The sequence below is a fragment of the Rattus norvegicus genome, chromosome 1 (assembly GCF_036323735.1).
Source record: "Rattus norvegicus strain BN/NHsdMcwi chromosome 1, GRCr8, whole genome shotgun sequence".
NCBI lineage: Eukaryota > Metazoa > Chordata > Mammalia > Rodentia > Muridae > Rattus > Rattus norvegicus.
Genome location: NC_086019.1, coordinates 86,188,556 through 86,208,282, shown reverse-complemented (window position 1 = coordinate 86,208,282; position 19,727 = coordinate 86,188,556). Strand labels below are relative to the sequence as shown.

The window sequence follows — 19,727 nt, the reverse complement described above, 5'->3', positions numbered from 1 at the left end:
CCTCTCCAGTGCTGCAATTACAGGTGTGCACCCACAACTTCTTGTGCCTCCATGTATTTTGCTTCTGTGCTCCAGATTAAATAATGCTCCTCTTACTGAGCTGGGGGTTATACTTCATTAGTAAAGCACTTGCCTGCTCTGGCAGGAGCCCCTGAGTTCAGTCCACAAACCATAATAATTATACTGCCTTTTCAGCACCTCTTTGGTTACTATACTAGTCTGAGTGCGCGTGCACACGGTTTCTAGTGCCTACCTCGTGCTGTGCCCCTCATTTCACACTTCACATTGGTCCTTTCTGCATCACGTTGCACCTCTTTGTTTTTGCTGTCTCTGAAAGCGGTCAAGCCAGGCAACCCCTTCTTTCCTTTTGCTTTTTTCTTTTCCTTTTTTTTCTGAAACATGTTTTTGTGTGTATAACAGCCCAGGCTGTCCTGGAACTCGCTTTGTAGACCAGGCTGGCCTAGAATTCACAGAGATCTGCCTGCCTCTGCCTCCTGAGTGCTGGGACTAAAGGTGCCCACCCCACCCAGCTTCAGGTGTCCCTTCCTGAGCTCGTGTGCTTACAGGTTTAGGTTTCTATAGTGGAATGCTTTCTTTCCCGCTATCTGTATGTTGGCTGCTTGTTTATTTCGTTTTGATTGAAAAGCTCCTTCTCTGGGTTTCTTTTTGTTGTTGAGATAAGATCTTTGTGATCTAGTCTGGATGTGAACTTCCTGAGATCCCTCTTGTCTCAGCTTCCCAGCCGCTCAGATTACAGATACACTCCTTCAGAAAGGTTTTATCATTACCACTGGTCTGTTTAAAATTGCGTCTTCCTTTGTCCTCTTTTTAGACGTTTATTTTGTATTTCTGGGGATCCATGCAGGACCTCATACGTGCAAGGCTGAGCTATAACCCCAGCAGCATCATCTAGTCTTATTTTTTTTTTTGTTTTGTTTGGTTTTTTTTGTTTTTGTTTTTCTTTCTTCTTTTTTTCGGAGCTGGGGACCGAACCCAGGGCCTTGCGCTTGCTAGGCAAGCGCTCTACCACTGAGCTAAATCCCCAACCCCTAGTCTTATGTTTAAAGAGCTGCTTTCTTTACTGCTCTGTACATTGTGGAGAAGATGCATGGTACCTGCTCAATAAAGAAGTAATTTTCTGTGCAGAATTGTTTGGGACCTGTTTTCTAGATCTGAAGGTTCAGTGGTGGTTTTGTGGTACATATAGTGAAAATTAAGTTTACTTTTTCTATTGTTCTATGATTGAACAAGTCCCACTGTTTGGGGTCATCGGATTAATAACATAGCATGTGTTTCACAGGCTTCGAGCTTCTCGGGTACTGATTGTCGGCATGAAAGGACTTGGGGCTGAAATCGCCAAGAACCTTATCCTGGCAGGAGTGAAAGGGCTCACCATGCTGGACCATGAACAGGTAGGTACCATCTGGTTGCCTGGTCTCCAAGAGGCAGTGCTGTGTGTGAGTGCTGCTGGGCAAATCCGGTTCAGTGACCTGTAGGTGGGAGACTGAGGCGGGATGGAGGCTTATGCACGTATGTAGCCTTCAGCACCTGAGCTGCTGATTCAGAAGAAGGTCTGGAGTGGTTCAGGAATGAGAACATACAACAGACACCTCAGGTCAGTGTGATGGCACTTGCCTGTAATCCCAACACTCAGGAGACTGAGGCAGGATTATAAATTCAAGCCTAGCTTTTGTTACATAATGAGGCTCCTAAAGAAGTCACAATGGGGCTGGAGAGTTCTTTCAAAGTACAAATCCCTACGTTCACATTGCAGCTCAGAACTGTCCGTAACTGCAGGATCTGACATTCTCACATTCATACATGCCGGCAAAACACCAATGCACACAAAACACCAATGCACACAAAATAAAGGTATATAAACAAACAAAAATAGTCAAAATAATCTTGTACGTGAAACTCACCAATGTTACTTTGAAAAATGTTGAATCAGAGAGAAGGTATATAGAATGCATATACAGAGAATGGTGAGCGTCCAGTATTAAACTGTACATCATATGGAGATAGCACAGCAGTGCCCGGTTCACATGCAGCTTTCTCTGGCTTGTCTCTTCTTCGGGGTTGGAAGTGTGTGTTTATACACTTCCAAGCCTCACTGACATGTAAGTTTTCTAACGATTTTTTGCTGATTTGCTTGCATCTTGGTCTTTTGAGGCAGGGTCTCACTGTAGTTCAGGCTGCCGTGGGACTTGGAGTGTAGCCTCAAGCCTATGAGACCTTGCCTCAAAAAACTAGGACTTGGGGTTGGGGATTTAGCTCAGTGGTAGAGCGCTTGCCTAGCGAGCGCAAGGCCCTGGGTTCGGTCCCCAGCTCCGAAAAAAAGAAAAAAGAAAAAAAAAAAAACAAAAAAAACTAGGACTTTCTACTGTGATATGAAGAAAGCTGACTTTTGTTTGTTGGTTAGTCTGTTTTGTGACAGAGTTTCTCTGTAGTTCTTGACTGCCCTGGCACTCGCTGTGTAGCCCAATCTGGTCACTGAGATGTACCTGCGTCCACCTCCCGAGTGCTGTGATTGAAGGCAAGCATATGCGCCTCCATGCCAGGCAGGCTCCACTATGTAGGGATTGGCTGGGAGCCTGTGTAGACCAAGCTGACCTCAAACTCATGGAGATCAGCCTGTCCTCTGCCTCCATAGTGCTGAGATGAAGGGACGTGCCATAGGTTCTGACTTTTTTATTGCCATTGAGGTAGGATTTTGGTTAGCTCTAGCTGACTATGTGACTTTCAACTCTGATCTTGCCTCTGTCTCCCCAGTGTTTTTTTTTTTCTTTTTTTTTTTTTTTTTTCTTTTTTTCGGAGCTGGGGACCAAACCCAGGGCCTTGAGCTTGCTAGGCAAGCTCTCTACCACTGAGCCAAATCCCCAACCCTTCCCCAGTGTTCTTACAGGCATGAGTCACCACACTTATTTATGAAGTGTGGGTGGTCAGACCTAGGGCTTCATTACTTCTTAGATATTATTGCCAACTACACTATATTCCCATTAAAAGTTGATTAAGTTAAACCTAAGAGGAAAGTGGTATGGTGATACATACCTGTAACCCCAGCACTCACAAATCAGAGGTAGGATTGCTGCAAGTCTGAATTCATCCTGGGCTACATATCAAAGCTCTCATACAGCAAACATTTAAAAAAGAAAGAGAATCTAAGGAAATACATATCTGTGAGCAAACAGGACAATATTTCTGAAGACTACAGTGCCCTCTAGAGGTAGGAGCAAATCTGAAGAGACTTAGTACATATGCCACCAAGCAGTGATCTGGCTGTGGGGTTCTAGTGGTTCTAATGCATACCTGCTGTGTGAGGTGGCTCTGATACGGTGTCAGGAGTGCGCTAAGGACGCCAACTGTTGGGGGGCATGGGCTGATTTTCTTCTCCTACTCACTTGGGAGGGCCACAGTGCCTTTTCCCTGAGTGTTCTCACCTCCAGCTACACGGTAGAGAAGCTGGGCAGTGATCCAAATATAAAGGCACTCCAGGGTTGGAGTTAGGTGTGGTTTATAATGGACTTCCTGTAGCCTGGTGCTGCTCAGCCTAACTAGCCCAACTCCCATCAGATAAATTTAACAGTAAATACACTCTGCTTCGCCTTCTGCAGTTTCTCACAATGGACTTCTCAGACTTTGTTTTCATTTAGATGAGGGTTTGAATGCCTGCCCCTTACCATATTATCTAGTCTATATTCATACATCTTAGAGCACTTCCTGGGAATCCTGAAGCACTTAGGAACAGGGTGCTTACAGCCTGGTCCTCATTCTCAAAGCACTATCCAGAAGCCAATCTGGCCTCCTTAACTCAGATAGTGGTACAGAGGCTTGAGAGGTTTTTCCAGGGTTCTGATCTGCATTAAATCATAGAGATTAAGGAGGTATTTATCAAGTTGTAAGACTGCTTTAGGCAAGGGGTCTTTTAAGAGAATCTGCTAGAACCCTCTAGTGAATATTCATTAAACAGTTTCAAAGAAAAGGTGACAGCCACCTGACCAGCCTTGGCCTCTGTCACCAGTCAAGATGACCTCTATTATTGAAGTCCATCACTAACTTAGGTCTTCTAGGTGTGTCTGAGTATCAGTAATCATTGCATTAATTGTTGACTCAAGATGTGCAGTCTACAGACCTCTTTACAAGTGTGCTATATGCTGTAGAGAGAGGAGAAAGGGTCTGAGCAGTAGTGATGAGATGTCAGGAGGTGCACTGTTACGAGGAGCAGGTTAGAATCTGCTGGCCTGTGTGCAAGAGCTCAAAGCCAAGAAGAGGCATAGAAGAAGACTTAACTGTCTTTTTGTTCTCAGGATTACTTTAGTTTTGGAACCTGCCACCATCTGCTAGATAAGTAAATTGAGGGAGAGGAAATTAGGTCCTGGTTTCTGCAGACCTCAATCTTGGTAAGGAGTCCAGGGCCCATGCCCTTAGCCAGCTTTACTGCTGTGCTACACCTGGGCTACATGCAGGCCAGGAATGGGAACACAGGGTTTGGGGCAATTAATTGTTGTTGATGGCTTATCTCCAAAAGGTGGTAGATAAGAGCACTCAGTGATGAAGTCTGGTGGGGTGTTCAAGAAGATGTGACTTGGGTGGGTGGCGGGGGCAGTGTGCACCAAGAGTGACTTGAGAAATGGCACCAGCATGCATCGTTGAGTTGGTTTTGGAACTATGCAGAGTGAAGTGCATGGACCCTGAGATGGAATCTTCACAGCTTTGCCTGACAGAGCCTTCTGGAGACTAGAATCTCATCTTTATCCATGGAAGAGAAGAGCCAGGGTCTGTGCTCAGGGTCGTAGCATATGATGTGATAGGTGATCTCCGTGGAGTGATGAGTGTCTATACTGCAGGAGTTGAATCTAACCAGACTGGTCCAGAGCCATAGGATTAAGGAATCCTAACAGGATATGGTGACTTAAAAACGTGACCCTAGGGGTTGGGGATTTAGCTCAGTGGTAGAGCGCTTGCCTAGGAAGCGCAAGGCCCTGGGTTCGGTCCCCAGCTCTGAAAAAAAGAAAAAAAAAATCTACACAAATGTAAGTAGAGAAAATCTTAAAACTTCACTTGGAGAGAATTTCCCTTGTAAACACAAGGGGGTGCTCTTTCACCATTAATGGTCAAGTTTATAAAGCTAACTGTTACAGCCTCAGAAGGAAGGACAGTCAGCTATCCTAGGGTTTCTATGGCTGTGATAAATACTATGACCAAAAGCAGTTCAGGATAAAAAAAATTTTTTTTTTTATTTCAGCTTGCAGCTTTCAGGTTACCCCATGACTGAGGGAAGTTAAGGCAGAAATGTGGAGACAAGGACTGAACGAGTCATGGGGAACACTGCTCATTGGTTTTCTTGGCTTACTTTCTTACTTAGATAATGCAGGACACCTGCCCAGGGTGCCACTACCTACAGTGGACTGGGCCCCCCTACACCAATTATTCATCACGAAAATGCCCCACGGACTTGCCTGCAAGCAATCTAATGAAGGCATTTTCTTATTTTGAGTTTCCTCTTCCCAGATGATTCTAACATATCACTAACTATAACTTTTCCTTTCTGATTTGTCCCCAATAAGGTATTAAACAGTCTTTTAAAAAGTTCAAGCACTTTAAAAGTTCAGTCTCTTTAAACATCCAGAATACCTTTCAAAGTTTCTCTAAAATACCCAAGTCTCTCAACTAACTGTAGGCTCCTGCAAAATTTAAAAAAAAAAAAAAAAAAAAGGAAGTTAAGTGCTTTCTTACTCTTAAGAGGGAAAAACCTGAACACAAAGTCCGACAGTATAAACCTTGGTGTCAGGCGCCTCTGACTCAGGATTTCCTGAACTCCAAAGATCTTGAGGAGCTCCATTCCACAGCTACTTCTGTCTTTGGTACTAGCATCTCCAAGTGCCGGCATCTCTGTGGTAACTGGGCTGCATCTTCACCACAGGCCTCTTTTGGGCTCTCTTCAGGCAGTCTGACCCTGCAATACCTCAGCTGCTCTCCATGACTCCTTTGGCTGCTATCATAAGGTACGGTCTTGGCCCTCTGGACCACAGCTTCTGTGTGCTGACCCTGAGCAAACATTTCCCTAATAGATTGCGCCTCAGTGATACTGGCTGATCTCTCGTTTTCTTTGAGAGAGGCTTGTCTATATCCTTGGCTGTCCTAAAACTAAGCAGACGAGGCTAGCCTCTAACTCAGATCCATTTCTGTCTCTCAAACTCCAGGATTAAAGACCTGGATTGCTACACCCAGCTACCCGTTTCCTTCTTTTTTTAAAAAATAATATTGTCAACTTTTTTCTTTTTAAATTAATTATTTACATGAGTACACTGCAGCTGTCCTCAGACACACTGGAAGAAGGCATCAGATCTCATTACAGATGGTTGTGAGCCACCATGTGGTTGCTGGGGATTGAACTCAGGACCTCTGGAAGAGCAGTCAGTGCTCTTAACCACTGAGCCATCTCTCCAGCCCTGCCTGTTTCCTCCTTAATCACAGCTGATTCTTCAGCCCCACTGTCACCAAGGGTATTGTCAGAACAAAGCAAAGGTTTCATTTTAGTAATTCCAGTCTCCTAGTAATCACAACCAATTCTTCAGCTCCAGCTTAACAGAACTTCAAATTCCAAATTCAGAATATCACTCACGTGGCCCTGATGGTGCCTCTGCTTCCTTTCACAGCTTTGCAGGCCAGGCCCCTCTGGTCTACGGAGCTTTCAGCAGTCTGGCCTGTGAAGCTCCTATAGAACAGCCCATTAAGTTCTCAGCCCTCTGGCTTTTCTGCCATAAGTCCCAAATACTTGTACAAAACTCCCCCAAAACAACATGAACAATGTGATTGGGTTTGTACCAGTTTTTGTCTGAGGGTTTTCTTTCTTTTTTAAATTATGTATTGTATGTGTATGAATACACTGCCATTATCTTCAGACTCTAGGAAGAGGGCATCAGATCCCATTACAGATGGTTGTGAGCCACCATGTGGTTGCTGGGAATTGAACTCAGAACCTCTGGAAGAGCAGTCAGTGCTCTTAACCGCTGAGCCATCTCTCCAGCCCTGAGAGTTTCTGTTGCCTTGATAAAACACTTGACAAAAAGCAATTTGGTGAGGAAAGGGTTGCTTTGTTTGGCTTACATGTCCCTAGTCCATTGAGGTAACAAAGGCAGGAACAAAAGCAGAAGCCATGGAAATGTGCTGCTTACTGGTGGCTCCTCATGACTTGCTCAGTTTCATACCCAGGACCACCTGCCTTGGGATAGATAGCACCACGGATGGGCTGGTCCCTTCACATCAACCATTAATCAAGAAAATGCACTGCAGACTTGCCCACTGGCCAGTCCAATGGAGGCAGTTTCTCAACTGAAGTTTCCCTTTTCTAGATTATTCTAGATTGTGTAAAGTTAACAAAAATTAGCCACGACTGTCTTCCGTAAGGATAATAACAACAATTGGTTGTGGGCATTTTAAAGTCCCTATATAGCCTAGATGTATTTACACTGATGTATTTACATTTCAGAAAGACTCAAGAATTAAGGAGAATTTTTTTTCTAGGTATCTCCAGAAGACCTTGGAGCTCAGTTCTTGATTCGAACTGGGTCTGTGGGCCAAAACAGGGCCGAGGCCTCTTTGGAACGAGCCCAGAATCTCAACCCCATGGTGGATGTAAAGGTGGACACTGAGGATATAGAGAAGAAGCCAGAGTCCTTCTTCACAGAGTTTGATGCGGTGAGTTCCTTACAGCTTGAAGTGGTTGGTAGGAGAAAGCTCCGTGTGGATCCGTGCTTCCAGCCCTAGCGCTTGGGAATCGAGGCAGGACTGCTCCAGGCTGAGGCCAGTGGGGACTTCATGACAAGATTAACTGTAGGTGTGCAGGAGCTTTCAGATCACACAGGCCGAACTGTTTTCCCATGTGCATTTATAAACTCTTTTCTTCTTTAGGCTTGACACGTTGTGTAAATGTTTATAAGTCGGTCCTGTTAGACCTCCTGTGGTTGTTTGTGAGGTGCCTTCTGTCTGCCGTCCTGTGTCTTGGCTTACGTTATCTGAGACTGGGTTTCAGCATTAGCGTTTATCTTCCTTCACTATCTTTGTACGTGTGTTCTGAAAATGTAAGTTTCTGATTTTGTTGCCAGTTGTACTTATTTGATAGAAATATCAAGCTACAGCCTATGTTTTGTGTTAAGGAAGGAAACAGCAAGCAAGTCAGCCAGCATACCTAGCCAAGCTCGGAAGCACGTGCCTCTAATCCCAGCATTTGTTGGGCAAATGGAGTTAGGAAAGAATGAGAGATCAAGACTGAGTTTGAGAGCAGTCTGGGCTACATGAGGCTGTCTGTCTTGCTCTGTTTTGTTCTGAAGACAGGCCCTCCGTAGCCCTGGCCATCCTGGAACGTGGAGATTTGAATGGCTTTGCCTCCCCAGTGCTTCGGTTGAAGGTGTGCACCACCCACCTCCTTAGCTTTGTCTTGAAAAAGCACAGACAACAACACCTGCTCTCGGTGTGTCTGCGCCAGTCACTCTGGCCACGGAATTGACAGTGACAGTGACACTCCAGACGAGGCGTGTCCACCCCATAACGTTCTCAACTCTGTGTCAGTGTCCATCATGGTTTCTTGTTTGGTTTTCAGGCAGGGTCGCTCTACAAATCCCTAGTACTCACTATGCAGACAGCTGGTTTAGAACTCTTGGGGTGACAGGCAGAGAGTGTCCCTTTCCTTGCCTCTCTAGTGCAGGGATTAAAGGCTTGTGTTGCCACATCTGGCTGATTTCAGCCTCTTAAGACAGGATTCCCTGTACCCTGGGAAAACTTAAAAGATCTTGGACAAATAGTAAAGCGTTTTTTAAAGTGTGGGGGAGGGGGAGCAGATACTTAAACATAACCTTTGGTCAGTTAAAAAACTGGTTTTACTTGTCACCAGAACTTGCTTGATTTTAACAGATTAGATAGTTTAGATTACCTTGATAGCTCTGTCTTCATGAGAGCTATGAAGTATGGTGTATATGCTCATGGATTAAGGGAACAGATTCTCTGGAGTGGTTTTACTGCCCATCTAAATTCTTCTCTTAGGTGTCAGAGGTGGTCATATCGTTTATATTTTCTACATCCCGAAACCTGAACTTCTCTTTTGTCTTCTATTCATAGCACCCAAAGAACCTGTTGTTCCTGTTGAAACTGGTCTTAAGCCTACCAGAGAGATGGTTAATTTAAGATTTATTTAGACAGCAGGGCAGTGATTCACAGTTTACAGCTCTTACCAGTCAGTTCCTGTCTCCCCTCAGGTGTGCCTGACTTGCTGCTCCAAAGATGTCATCATTAAAGTCGACCAGATCTGTCACAGAAATAGCATCAAGTTCTTCACAGGAGATGTCTTTGGGTACCATGGGTACACCTTTGCAAATCTTGGAGAGCATGAATTTGTAGAGTAAGTGCTGGGAGGAAAGGACCGAAGAGAGCTTTCCACAGTTGAGTAATACTTATGGTAGGACGTGAACTGCCTCAATGAAGTAGCTTTACTATAATATCTCAACATTCTGAAACAAGGCATTAACAAATTATTAAGAGAGTTGTTTTGTGGATTCACATTTTTGTTGTTTTATCAAGGCAAGGTTTCTCTTTTTTTGGTTGTCCTAGAACTCGCTCTATAGACCAAGCTAGCTTCCAATTCAGAGATCCTCCTACCTCTGCCTCTTGAGTGCTACGATCAAAGACATGTGCTGTCCTGTCTGCCCAGCTTGTGGGTTCAGAATTTTCGGAGACATGTAGACCGCACCTTTGAAAGCAGTGATGTCATCTGAAGCCCAAAGCATGCAATGTTGTGGACAGAGTACATTATATGGGCATCCCAACTTCCTGAACTTGAGGGTTGGAACTCACATGCTGTCCAGGGAAGGTGTGCTTGAGTTTTAAACACTTGTTCCTTAGCTTGTGCTTGCATGTTGAGAGGTGGTGGAGAGAGAGTACCTGCTAGTTAAATGGGTGGTCCTTTGGCCACACTTAGCCTGCCTTGGAAAAGCTCCAAGGTTCAGAGCCTACTGTGGAGCAGACAGACCTTATCCTCATTTTGAACAGGAAGCTGCAGAGCTTAATAATTCTCACATGACAAGACCTGCAGTGTTTTTAGTTACAGCTTTCAAGAGAAAGATGGCTGACGGTAGAGTATTTATAAAACTATATGAATTGGGTATTTGTCCACCATTCATTATATTTTTATTCTCTTGCTTGCTCTCATCTCAGTCTCTCAAACAGCATCTGAAGCCTACCTTGCTAATTTACAGCTGGGTACAACTTCCTGCTAAGCAGAGCTCTCATTGTTCAGCCTCTTCAGAGAGTCATTGGTATTTCTCTGGCCCACACGTTTCTTGGCTGTAAACTTAATCTTTGAGCTGGTGGTGCACACCTTAACTCCCAGCACCTGGGAGGCAGAGGTGGGTGGATCTCTGAGTTCTAGGCCAGCCTGGTCTACAGAATGAGTTCCAGAACAGCCAGGGCTACACAGAGAAACCCTCTTGAAAACCAGGTGGTGCTGGAGGTTGGGGAGCAACCTTTCAGAGGGGCAAATGTGTTCTCACCATCTGCTCTAGCCACACAGGAGCTTTAGAAGGGTCTGATTCTCGGAGTGTAGTGACTTGAAAAGTTATAACAGAAGCAGGCTGAACTACTCTAACATTAGGCTCCCCCAGCAGAAGGAGGGATTAAGTGTGGCTCTTTTGTTCTTGATTCCTCGAGAATGTTTGCAAAGCATTCTGGCTTTGGATGGCTTCTGCTGCTAGGCAGTTTGCTTGTGCTCTCTTCCTCCCATGATCACATCAGGGACCGCTATTCTGAGAATGTTAACTGATTTATCAGATCGCTCTAGTGGCCGCCATGAGATTTGAACTCGGGCCTCATTGATTCCAAAGCCTTTTGCTCTTTTTTTGTTTGTGTATTTGTTGTTTCTCGAGGCAGGGTAGCCTTGACTGTCTAGGAACTCACTCTGTAGACCAGGCTGGGCTCAAACTCAGCTTTTTGCTCATTAGACATAGGTATCCTGGGAGTTGATAACATTTTCTAAAATTTATATTCCAGTGATATAACTTTCAAACTTGTCTCTCTAGAGAGAAAACCAAAGTTACCAAAGTCAGCCAAGGAGTGGAAGATGGACCTGATGCCAAGAGAGCAAAGCTTGACTCATCGGAGACCACCATGGTCAAAAAGGTGAGTGAGAGAGAAAGCTGAGGTCAGAAAATCAGAAATCCTTTACAGTTCTAGCAGCCTTTTCAAACGAGTCAAGTTCTGTTCTGGTGCAATGCTGTGGTGACCAGATGACAACCTTGTTTAGCCAGTAAAAGGCATCAGTTTTGAACTCTAGTGTCTGAAGCAGTATGTCAGACTGAAGCAGAAGTAGTTACTTTTCCCTCTCTTTCACCCACTCCCCTCCCAATCATTTTCTTTTTCTACATTGGTATGCAGTTCAGTAAGGTCCTAACTCTGCAGGAGCCAGTTTAAACTTACCCCATCCCTAGACTGGGTTTCTCTGTGAAGCTCTTCACTTTTCCTTTTTACCCTTTATGTATATGGGTGATTTACCTTTATGTATTGTTATGTGTGTGACAGTGACCTATGAGGCTGGAGTTACAGACAGTTGGGAGCCACAGTGTGACTTGAGATGCTCAGTTGATAAAGTTTTTACTGTGTGAGCATGATGAGCAAGTTCATGGCAGCTCATGCCTGTCTGTAAACCAGACCAGGTAGGTGGGACAAACGGATTCCTGGGCCTTGCTGGTTGGTCAGTGAGTGCCAAGTTCAGGAATAGATCCTGTCTCCAAAAGGTGAAGTATTCGGCTGGAGCTTGGCACTGTAGAGGAGGATCTGGGTACAATTAATTCCCTGAGGCACGTCATGGTGACTCATGCCTTATAATTCCAGCATTTAGGAGATAGACTGAGGATCAGAAATTCAAAGCTATTTGCTCCAGCTCCAGGTTAGCCTGGGCTATATGGGACTTTGTCTCAAGGCAAACAGAAAGGTCTTTAATGTAAGTATAGTAATTGCTGGTGTTGTGTGTGGGTTTTCTTCTCGTTGTGTTTTTCCCCCTTCAGTATTGGGTAGAACCTGGGGACGTAGACATGTGTTTGGGTCTAGTGCAGTGTTTAATCTCATTAGAGAAAGCAGTTATGAAAGGGATCAGAAGGCAATGGTTTCTTTAGCTGGTGTTACCAGGGAAAACAATTTGAAGTGGCTGGTATTGGTTTTGTTAAACTGAGAAATGATGGGACCAAGCCCATATTTACCCTTCATCTTGTAGATTTAAATGTGGAGAAGAGAAAGCAGCTGGTTGGAATATCCATTTAAAGTTGTTTTGGGGGTAAGGGGTTCTGTGCAGGATCCACAGAACTGGGACAGCCCGGCAGAACTGTGCATTTTCTTTCCCTTACTTTTGTGTTTGTATTGGGATAGCTTTATCTGTGAGCCTGATGCAGAGAAATTATTAGGCTCTAATTTTAGTGTCTATTCACAGGACTGTAATTACCCAGAGTGAACATTAGAGTTTGGGCCAAACCTGGAGTCCTTTCTTTTTGAGGCCCAGTCATACTTTCTCTGCATGGTTGCCTGAGTGTGGTGGGGAGAGAAATTGTTAACAAATGGAGGAGCACAAAAGGGGCTCTGTAGGTTTATAAATCACGCCCTCTTCCAAGTGTGACACTTGGCCCTGGTGTGAGGGTTTTATGGCTTAAGTGCCTTCTTGATTGAGGCCCACATTTTGCATTCAAGTGGAAAAGCCCTTGCTTTGTGAGCCATTCAGAGCTGGAAGCTTCTCTGGAATCACTTCTGATGATGCCCTCTAGGGTGGATATGGAAGCTTCATTTGGGAGCCACTTTTCTGTCACTATGAGGAGAATGTGGGGTGCCCAGGCCAGTACTTGGCAGCCTTGGTGTGCCATTCCGGAGCACTCTGCCGGTACTTTGCCCTTTGTGCAATGTCTTCCTTCAGAGAGCAGAAATTAAAGATATGAAAATATTCCCCAGCTGACTTTGTTAGTCAGCTGTTACAATGGACTGTTCAGCCGGGATTCCAGCTCTGAGCTCTTGAGGGTGCACAGCATGCAGCGCATTCCTTCTGACAATCCCCTGGATTCCAGACCTTGGCTTTGTGTCCTACCCGGAGCCCAGGGCAAGGACAGGGTGTGGCAGTGTTTGGCCTGTGGCTTTGCCACCTGGCAGTAACAACTTCTCTATTCAGGCAGAAAGGGCCTTGGGATTTTATTTTACTTACTTATAATTTTTTGAGTGTGCCAGTCCTGGCTGACCTGGAACCCAGAATGTAGACCAGGTTCACCCAGATCTTCCTGCCACCAGGCCAAGTGGCCCTGGGATTTTGAAGTTTTGTCTACTTAAGGTCCTTCATCCAGACTTTAAGGTTTCCTAAATTGTACAGAATAAGGAGTTGGGTTCTACTCAGACTGCAGGATGGGGTGAGGGAAGCAGCTACTTCCTGTTTCCTGTGAAAGGTGTCTGTCAGAGTCCCCCTCTCCTCCCACTGTCCTAGGTTCAATCAGATGTTGTAAAACCACTTTGGGTTCAAGGTACATGGTGTGCTCCTAAATTAGAAACTTCAGAAAACAAAGAGGAAAAACAGAGCTTGTGGTTTTCACACATCTAGGAAGTTGGGCCTTTTTAACACCCATGTGCTTGTGATAAATAGGGCAGTAGGAAAGGCCCAACTGGAGGCAGCTGGTACTTGAGTTTGTTAGCATTTTTTTGGTACTTTGGTTTTTAAGCTACATGTGTACTCTGTGTGTGTGTGTGTGTGTGTGTGTGTGTGTCTGTGTGTCTGTGTGTCTGTGTGTCTGTGTGTGTGTCTCCCCTGTTAAGTGTTGTGGGCAATTCTTTTAACACTGAGCCACAAGCCCTCTCTTCCCTTTAGACGTTAGTAAAGGGACAAGTCACCCGGCCATGTCATCTAGGTTAGTGTACTTCAGGATACACCTGATGGGAGGAGAGAATCAGCTCCTGCAGATTGGCCTCTGGCTTCTGTGTAGGTATGTGTGCACACACAGTAAATGAATAAATAAATGTGCTTTTAAAATATTAAGATTTTAGTCCTTAAGGGAAGGAAAGTTTTGTTTATTGCCATATTCCTAGGCCAGTGCTGAGCACAGTCATAGTCAGGAAATAACATTTCAGCGTAATGCATTTCCTGCAGCCGAAAAAGACAACCCTGAAGGAGATCTTGTCCTTTTAAACCTAGATCATGGAATTAACTATGAGGTGAACTAAATGGCTTAGCTATATAGTACGTTAGTTTTCATAGATCAGTTACTTGATCTGAGAGAACAAAATTCCAAAGATAAGAAACTTGCTCAGAAACAGAAGTGAGTTACTGAATAGTCAAGACAGGGCCTCACAGACCGGTGAGGGTTATGGCCCTACCAGGTGTCAAGATTGCTTGGTTTAGAGCTGCTGTCACCAACTTTTTTGGGTGTTGAATGACTTTTCACGGGGTCACTATTGGAAAACACAAATTACACTGTGATTCATAGTAGTAGCCAAGTTATTGTTCAGAAGTGTCAAGAAATAGTTATATAGCCAGACGGTCATGTGCACACCTTTAATCTCAGCACTGGGGAAGCAGAGGCAGGCAGATCTCTTGAGTTCAATGACAGCCTGGCCTACAGAGCTGAGTTCCAGGACAGCCAGGCCTCACAGAGAAACCCTGTCTTGAAAAGAAAAAAAAAGAAAAGGAAAAAAAAATTATGGTTGGGGTCACGTCAATCTGAAGAAGGGTTCTAGCTTTAGAAAGGTTGAGACATGAAGTGCACTGTCTCTATAGTGTTTGGGATACAGCTTTCTGGTTTTCCAGGGAAGGTAAGATAGTTAGCTGAGATGGGGAGTGACATGATGAGCTCTCGTCAAGTGAGCATGTGTGTCTATCCGTTCCTGGCCCTCCATTCCTTCCCTTACTTTCTCTTCTTTCCTCTCTTCATGACTGAAAACGGGTAGCCCAGCTGAGTTTAAACAGCCTGTAGCCCAAAGAGGCCTTGTGTTTTCAGTCTTCTGCTTCAGAATGCCGAGTGTGAGGCATACTGTTGCCACTGTGTCTGATACACGTGTAAGTATGTATATAATTATTTATTTCATGTGCAGAAATATGCCACATGCCTGAAGGTTAACAGTTATAATAAAATAAACCCTGTGAGAATTAGACACCCATGTTGTCAGTGCCGGCACACTAATCTCTGCCGCCTTCTTCTTTACTCTCTGCTGTAGTTTTCTCCTGAACAGGTGACTCCGGGGCTGCTGGTCTGTGTGATGGATTAAAAGGGCAGACCCAGATCTAAAGAACTAGTCCATAATATTCATCTACCTAAAGTAAAATGAGTAAATGGTTTGTTTTTAGGCACTCTTTCAAAAAAAAAAAAAGAAAGCAACTTTCTGTACAAGAGTTTAAGCATAAACTCAGACTCTTAGCTAGCACCATAGATAATACCAAATTAAAGAAGCAAGCAGGTTTGACGTGGCGTGTCTAAGCTTTCTGTTTTTCTTCAGTGTAAATAATGGTTGTCAGCGGTTGGTTCTTCTTCCCATGTGTTTCTTCTCATGTCCGTATGCGTAAGCCATATGTAGATTTGCTCCCTGTGTCCCTTCACTACTTCAGAACTGGTTTCCTGTTGCATGTGTGCTGCCACCTGCTTTGTGAGAGAAGCATTGTGTTGGTGGGGCCATCTGTTTGTGTGTCTTTGTAGGGCTTTGCTGTCCTTTGTGGTAGGTACCAGACACATATTTAATATTAAATACAGTATAAAAATGACAACTCTAGCGCTCAGTGAGCACCTGTAGCTGCTGGTGTGGGAGTTGCACAACATGCACACATGAGGACACCATTGTAATCAGTCCTCTTGGACAGTACTGCATGCAGGGCTTCTTTTGTGTGGCTATATTACCGTCAACGTATCTGCTGTCGGTGGCATTCAGGTGTGTGAACTTTTCCTTGTTAGAGACTGTGCTGTGCAAAGCATTCTGTTTGTGCATGTGAGGTGGTGTTCAGCCTGCTTGGGCAGTCGTGTTCTTTTCTGTAGGGTAAAATTAGGATAAGTATCTTCACCTTGCCAGTTTACACTCCATGGCCAATAGCACATAACAGTAACACTTGCTAACCTCAGGCTGTGCTTCAACCGTGCTGTTGAGGGAAAATTGTTTGGCTTATGGCTGTCATCTGGTAGAATACTTTTTTATCTTCAGATGAGTTCTCAATATATAGCTCTAGCTGGTCCAGGAAATAGCTCTATAGCCTAGGCTATAAAGTTGACATTCTCCTGCCTCTGCCTCCCACATTCTGGGATTGTAGATAATGCACCAGCATGATGGGCATCTTTTTTTTTTTTTTTTTTTTTTTTTTTTTTTTTAATTTAAAAAATTTCCACCAGATGCTGGTGGCACATGCCTTTTCCCAGCACTCAGGGGGCAGAAGATGACAACCTGAATCAAAGCCAACCTGGTCTACAGAGTTCTAGGACAGCCATGGTTGCACAAAGAAGCCCTGTCTCAAAAAACCAAAGCGGTGGGTGGGTGGGTGGGTGGGTGGATGGATAAAAGGATAAAATTTTCCCTTTTACTTTACATGTATGGATGCTTTGCTTGCATGAATGTGTATGGACCGCATGCATGCAGTTTTTTTGTTTTTTTGTTTTTTTGTTTTTTGTGGTTCTTTTTTTCGGAGCTGGGGACCGAACCCAGGGCCTTGTGCTTCCTAGGCAAGCGCTCTACCACTGAGCTAAATCCCCAGCCCCATGCATGCAGTTTTTATGGGAGGCCAGAAGAGGGGTCAGAGTTCCCTGGGACTGGACTTAGAGATGCCCTGTGGATGCTGAGAATCAAACCCAGGTCTGATGTACGAGTAGCCAGGGCAATTTACCACTGAGCCAACTCTTTAGCCTCTGAGAGGTTGCTTTTTCTGCTGTGATGGTAAATGTTTTATGGAGAGGTACTTTCAAAAGAATGATACAAATTAATTTCTCAGCAGCTTCTAATCATCTGAGGATGAGTGAATGTACACATTTATGCCAGTCATGCTTATTAACATATGGGCTATACATAGAGGACGCCCGAGATTTGTCTCAGGCAGTCTGTTGTCCTTGATTGCTGTGTTTAATTTATATACATAATGAGGTGAGGTGTTTTTCTAGAAGCCAGAGCCTACCTTTTCAGCTAGTCCAGCTTGCCAGCTTGCATCTCAAGTGCTAGGACTATAAGCCTACATCATGTCTAACCAATAACCAGCTATTTATTTCTCTCTATAATGCCAGTGAGTTCACACCAGTATCTCTCAGCCCAATGTTCATTCTAGTTTCTTACTGTTCATGTGTTAATTAACTCTCTTCTGGTAGGCAAGCCTGGCTCCCTGGGTTGCAGTATTTGCTCATGTTAGCCACTGGATGGAACCAGTGTCCTGTTACTGTTTCTATGGAGATAGCATTCTTACTCTGTTTGCTAGACTTTTCACCCAGGATACCCATCTCCTGCATGCTTTCTTGGAAATTCCCTTCCCAGAAGATGTCTATGTGTGGGTAATATGGGACTGTAAGTGATGTTTGGCTCTTTTTTAATGTTTCTTTTTAATTATGGGTATGTTCATGAGTATGTTCAGGTGCCTGTGATCTCTTGAAATGGGAAAATTTATGGGACTTTAGATACTGGGCATGGGTACTGGAAATTGAACTTAGTTCTTCTCAACTGCTGTGCCATCTCTTCTAGGCCACATATGCTTGTGTGTGTGTGTGTGTGTGTGTATCTTGTGGGAATCAGTTTTCTTTATGATGTGGGCTCCAGGGGGTGGACCTCAGGTTGTCAAGCTTGACCAGCATTTTTACTTACTGAACAATCTCTCTGGCCCTGTGTTGTTTTTCCTTTTTGTTTAATTTTTAGAGGGAGATCAGTAATACTTTTGCACTAAATAAATTACAATTTAAAATTTAGTTTGTCCCATAACATTTTTTCAGATAATTTGATTTGGGGCTAGATCAGTGGTTGGGCATTTGCTCCGCAGTTGTAAGGCCATGGCCAACCCCAGCACAAGACAAGAAATAATGTGCTTTAGATGCGTGGCTTTCACGCATGCATAGTCCTGCCACAGGGCCTTTGCAAGTGCTGTTTCTGCTTCCGTAGCCTGGACCTTTTGTCTCATCCCTTACTCTTTTTCATACTGTCAACATCAAACCACTGTGTTGGGAAATACTTAAATCTTGGTTTTCTTCATAATTAAGGAATGCTCTTCTGTAGGTTTTTAGATTGAGTCTTGCAGTGTTGTAGCTCAAGCTGGCTGTCTATCCTCCTGCCCCAAGCCCCCGGGTCCCAGGATTAAAGGCCTGTGTACCACCTCATCCAGTTGAGTCTAGGGGACTGAAGCAGGAGGATCTCTGCCAAGTTCGAGGTCAGCCTGGTCTAAATAGTGAGACCAAAATGAAACAGGTCTTAGGAGGTTGCCTATGTCATCTTCCTACATAGGTAGCACGTGCCCATCCCTGTTCAGGGTATGAAGGAAGTGTTTCTTAGGTTTTAGTGGGCACTGGCGTCTTAGAATAAGACTTTGAATGTTTACATTTGTATGGCCTGGAAAGTTTTCTTGCTTTGATTCAAACCAGCATGTTTATTTGTAAGCACTCTGCCTTTTTCCCACAGAAAGTGCTTTTCTGCCCTGTAAAGGAAGCGCTAGCAGTGGACTGGAGTGGAGAGAAAGCCCAGGCTGCCCTGAAGCGCACTGCCCCAGACTACTTTCTGCTGCAAGGTGAGACCTGGAGATGGAGCCACCAGCCAGGCTTGTGCTGGGCCCAGTGTTGAAGCTGGGTAGGTTCCTCTGTCTCCTCCCCACAGTGTTACATTCTAAATCTGTCAGAATGACCTGCAGTTAACCCTGAAGTCCCCCAGCATCTTCTCATGCTGCCCCTCCAGAACTGGTCTAAGCCCTTGTTCTCCTGACAAGAGTTTTGAGTGTTTTCTTGTCTTCGAGTTGAGTTGTTTGCTTTTTATCTTTTGCAGTGAGGCCTCACAGAAGAGCCCAGCTTGAACTTGGGGAGATCCTTCTGCCTCCGTCTCCCATATTTACCATTTATTGTACCTGGCTTCTCCCTCGTTGAATGAGCCATCTTTCAGGGATTTGATAGGAAAATACTGGTTGACCTTGCTCCCGTCCCTGACAGTTTCAACTGTTTACTTTTAATTTTTATATTAGAGTGTGTGTGTGTGTGTGTGTGTGTGTGTGTGTGTGTGTGTGTGTGTGTGTCTGTGTCTGTGTGTGTGTCTGTGTGTGTGTCTGTGTGTGTATGTGTATATGTATATGTATATGTATATGTATATGTATATGTATATGTATATAGTTGTTGAGACAGAGTTTCAGTATAATAATTTGGTCTGGAAATGGCTGTTTAGACCAGGCAGGCCCTGAGTTCACGAGCCGTCCTCCCACCCCTTTTTTATATGTGAGTGATTTGCTCATCTATATCTACGTGCATTATCTTCGTAAAAGTTCAGGCATGTGTGTTAGAATACAAAAAGAGTGTGCTAGATCCCCTCTTCTCGTGGTTGAGTCCTTTGCAAGAACGGCAAGGGCTCTCAATTGCTGACCACTTAATTCTAGCCCCAACAAGATTCTTTTTTTTTTTTTTTTTCTTTTTTCTTTTTTTTTCGGAGCTGGGGACCGAACCCAGGGCCTTCCGCTTGAAGATTCATTTTTTAAAATACCGTTTGTTGCTGGGGCATGGTAACACATACCTGTAATC

General features: G+C 44.4%; 1 protein-coding gene across 1 annotated transcript in view; it reads left to right on the top strand.

Annotated features, from left to right (window-relative positions):
• Sae1 (SUMO1 activating enzyme subunit 1) overlaps positions 1–19,727 on the top strand; it is a 55,976-nt gene that overhangs the window by 6,807 nt on the left and 29,442 nt on the right. The window contains exons 2-6 of the mRNA NM_001012063.1: positions 1,301–1,412; positions 7,528–7,701; positions 9,255–9,397; positions 11,070–11,169; positions 18,631–18,736. Coding sequence (NP_001012063.1) covers positions 1,301–1,412; positions 7,528–7,701; positions 9,255–9,397; positions 11,070–11,169; positions 18,631–18,736 — 635 coding nt within the window. The remainder of the gene's footprint in view (positions 1–1,300; positions 1,413–7,527; positions 7,702–9,254; positions 9,398–11,069; positions 11,170–18,630; positions 18,737–19,727) is intronic.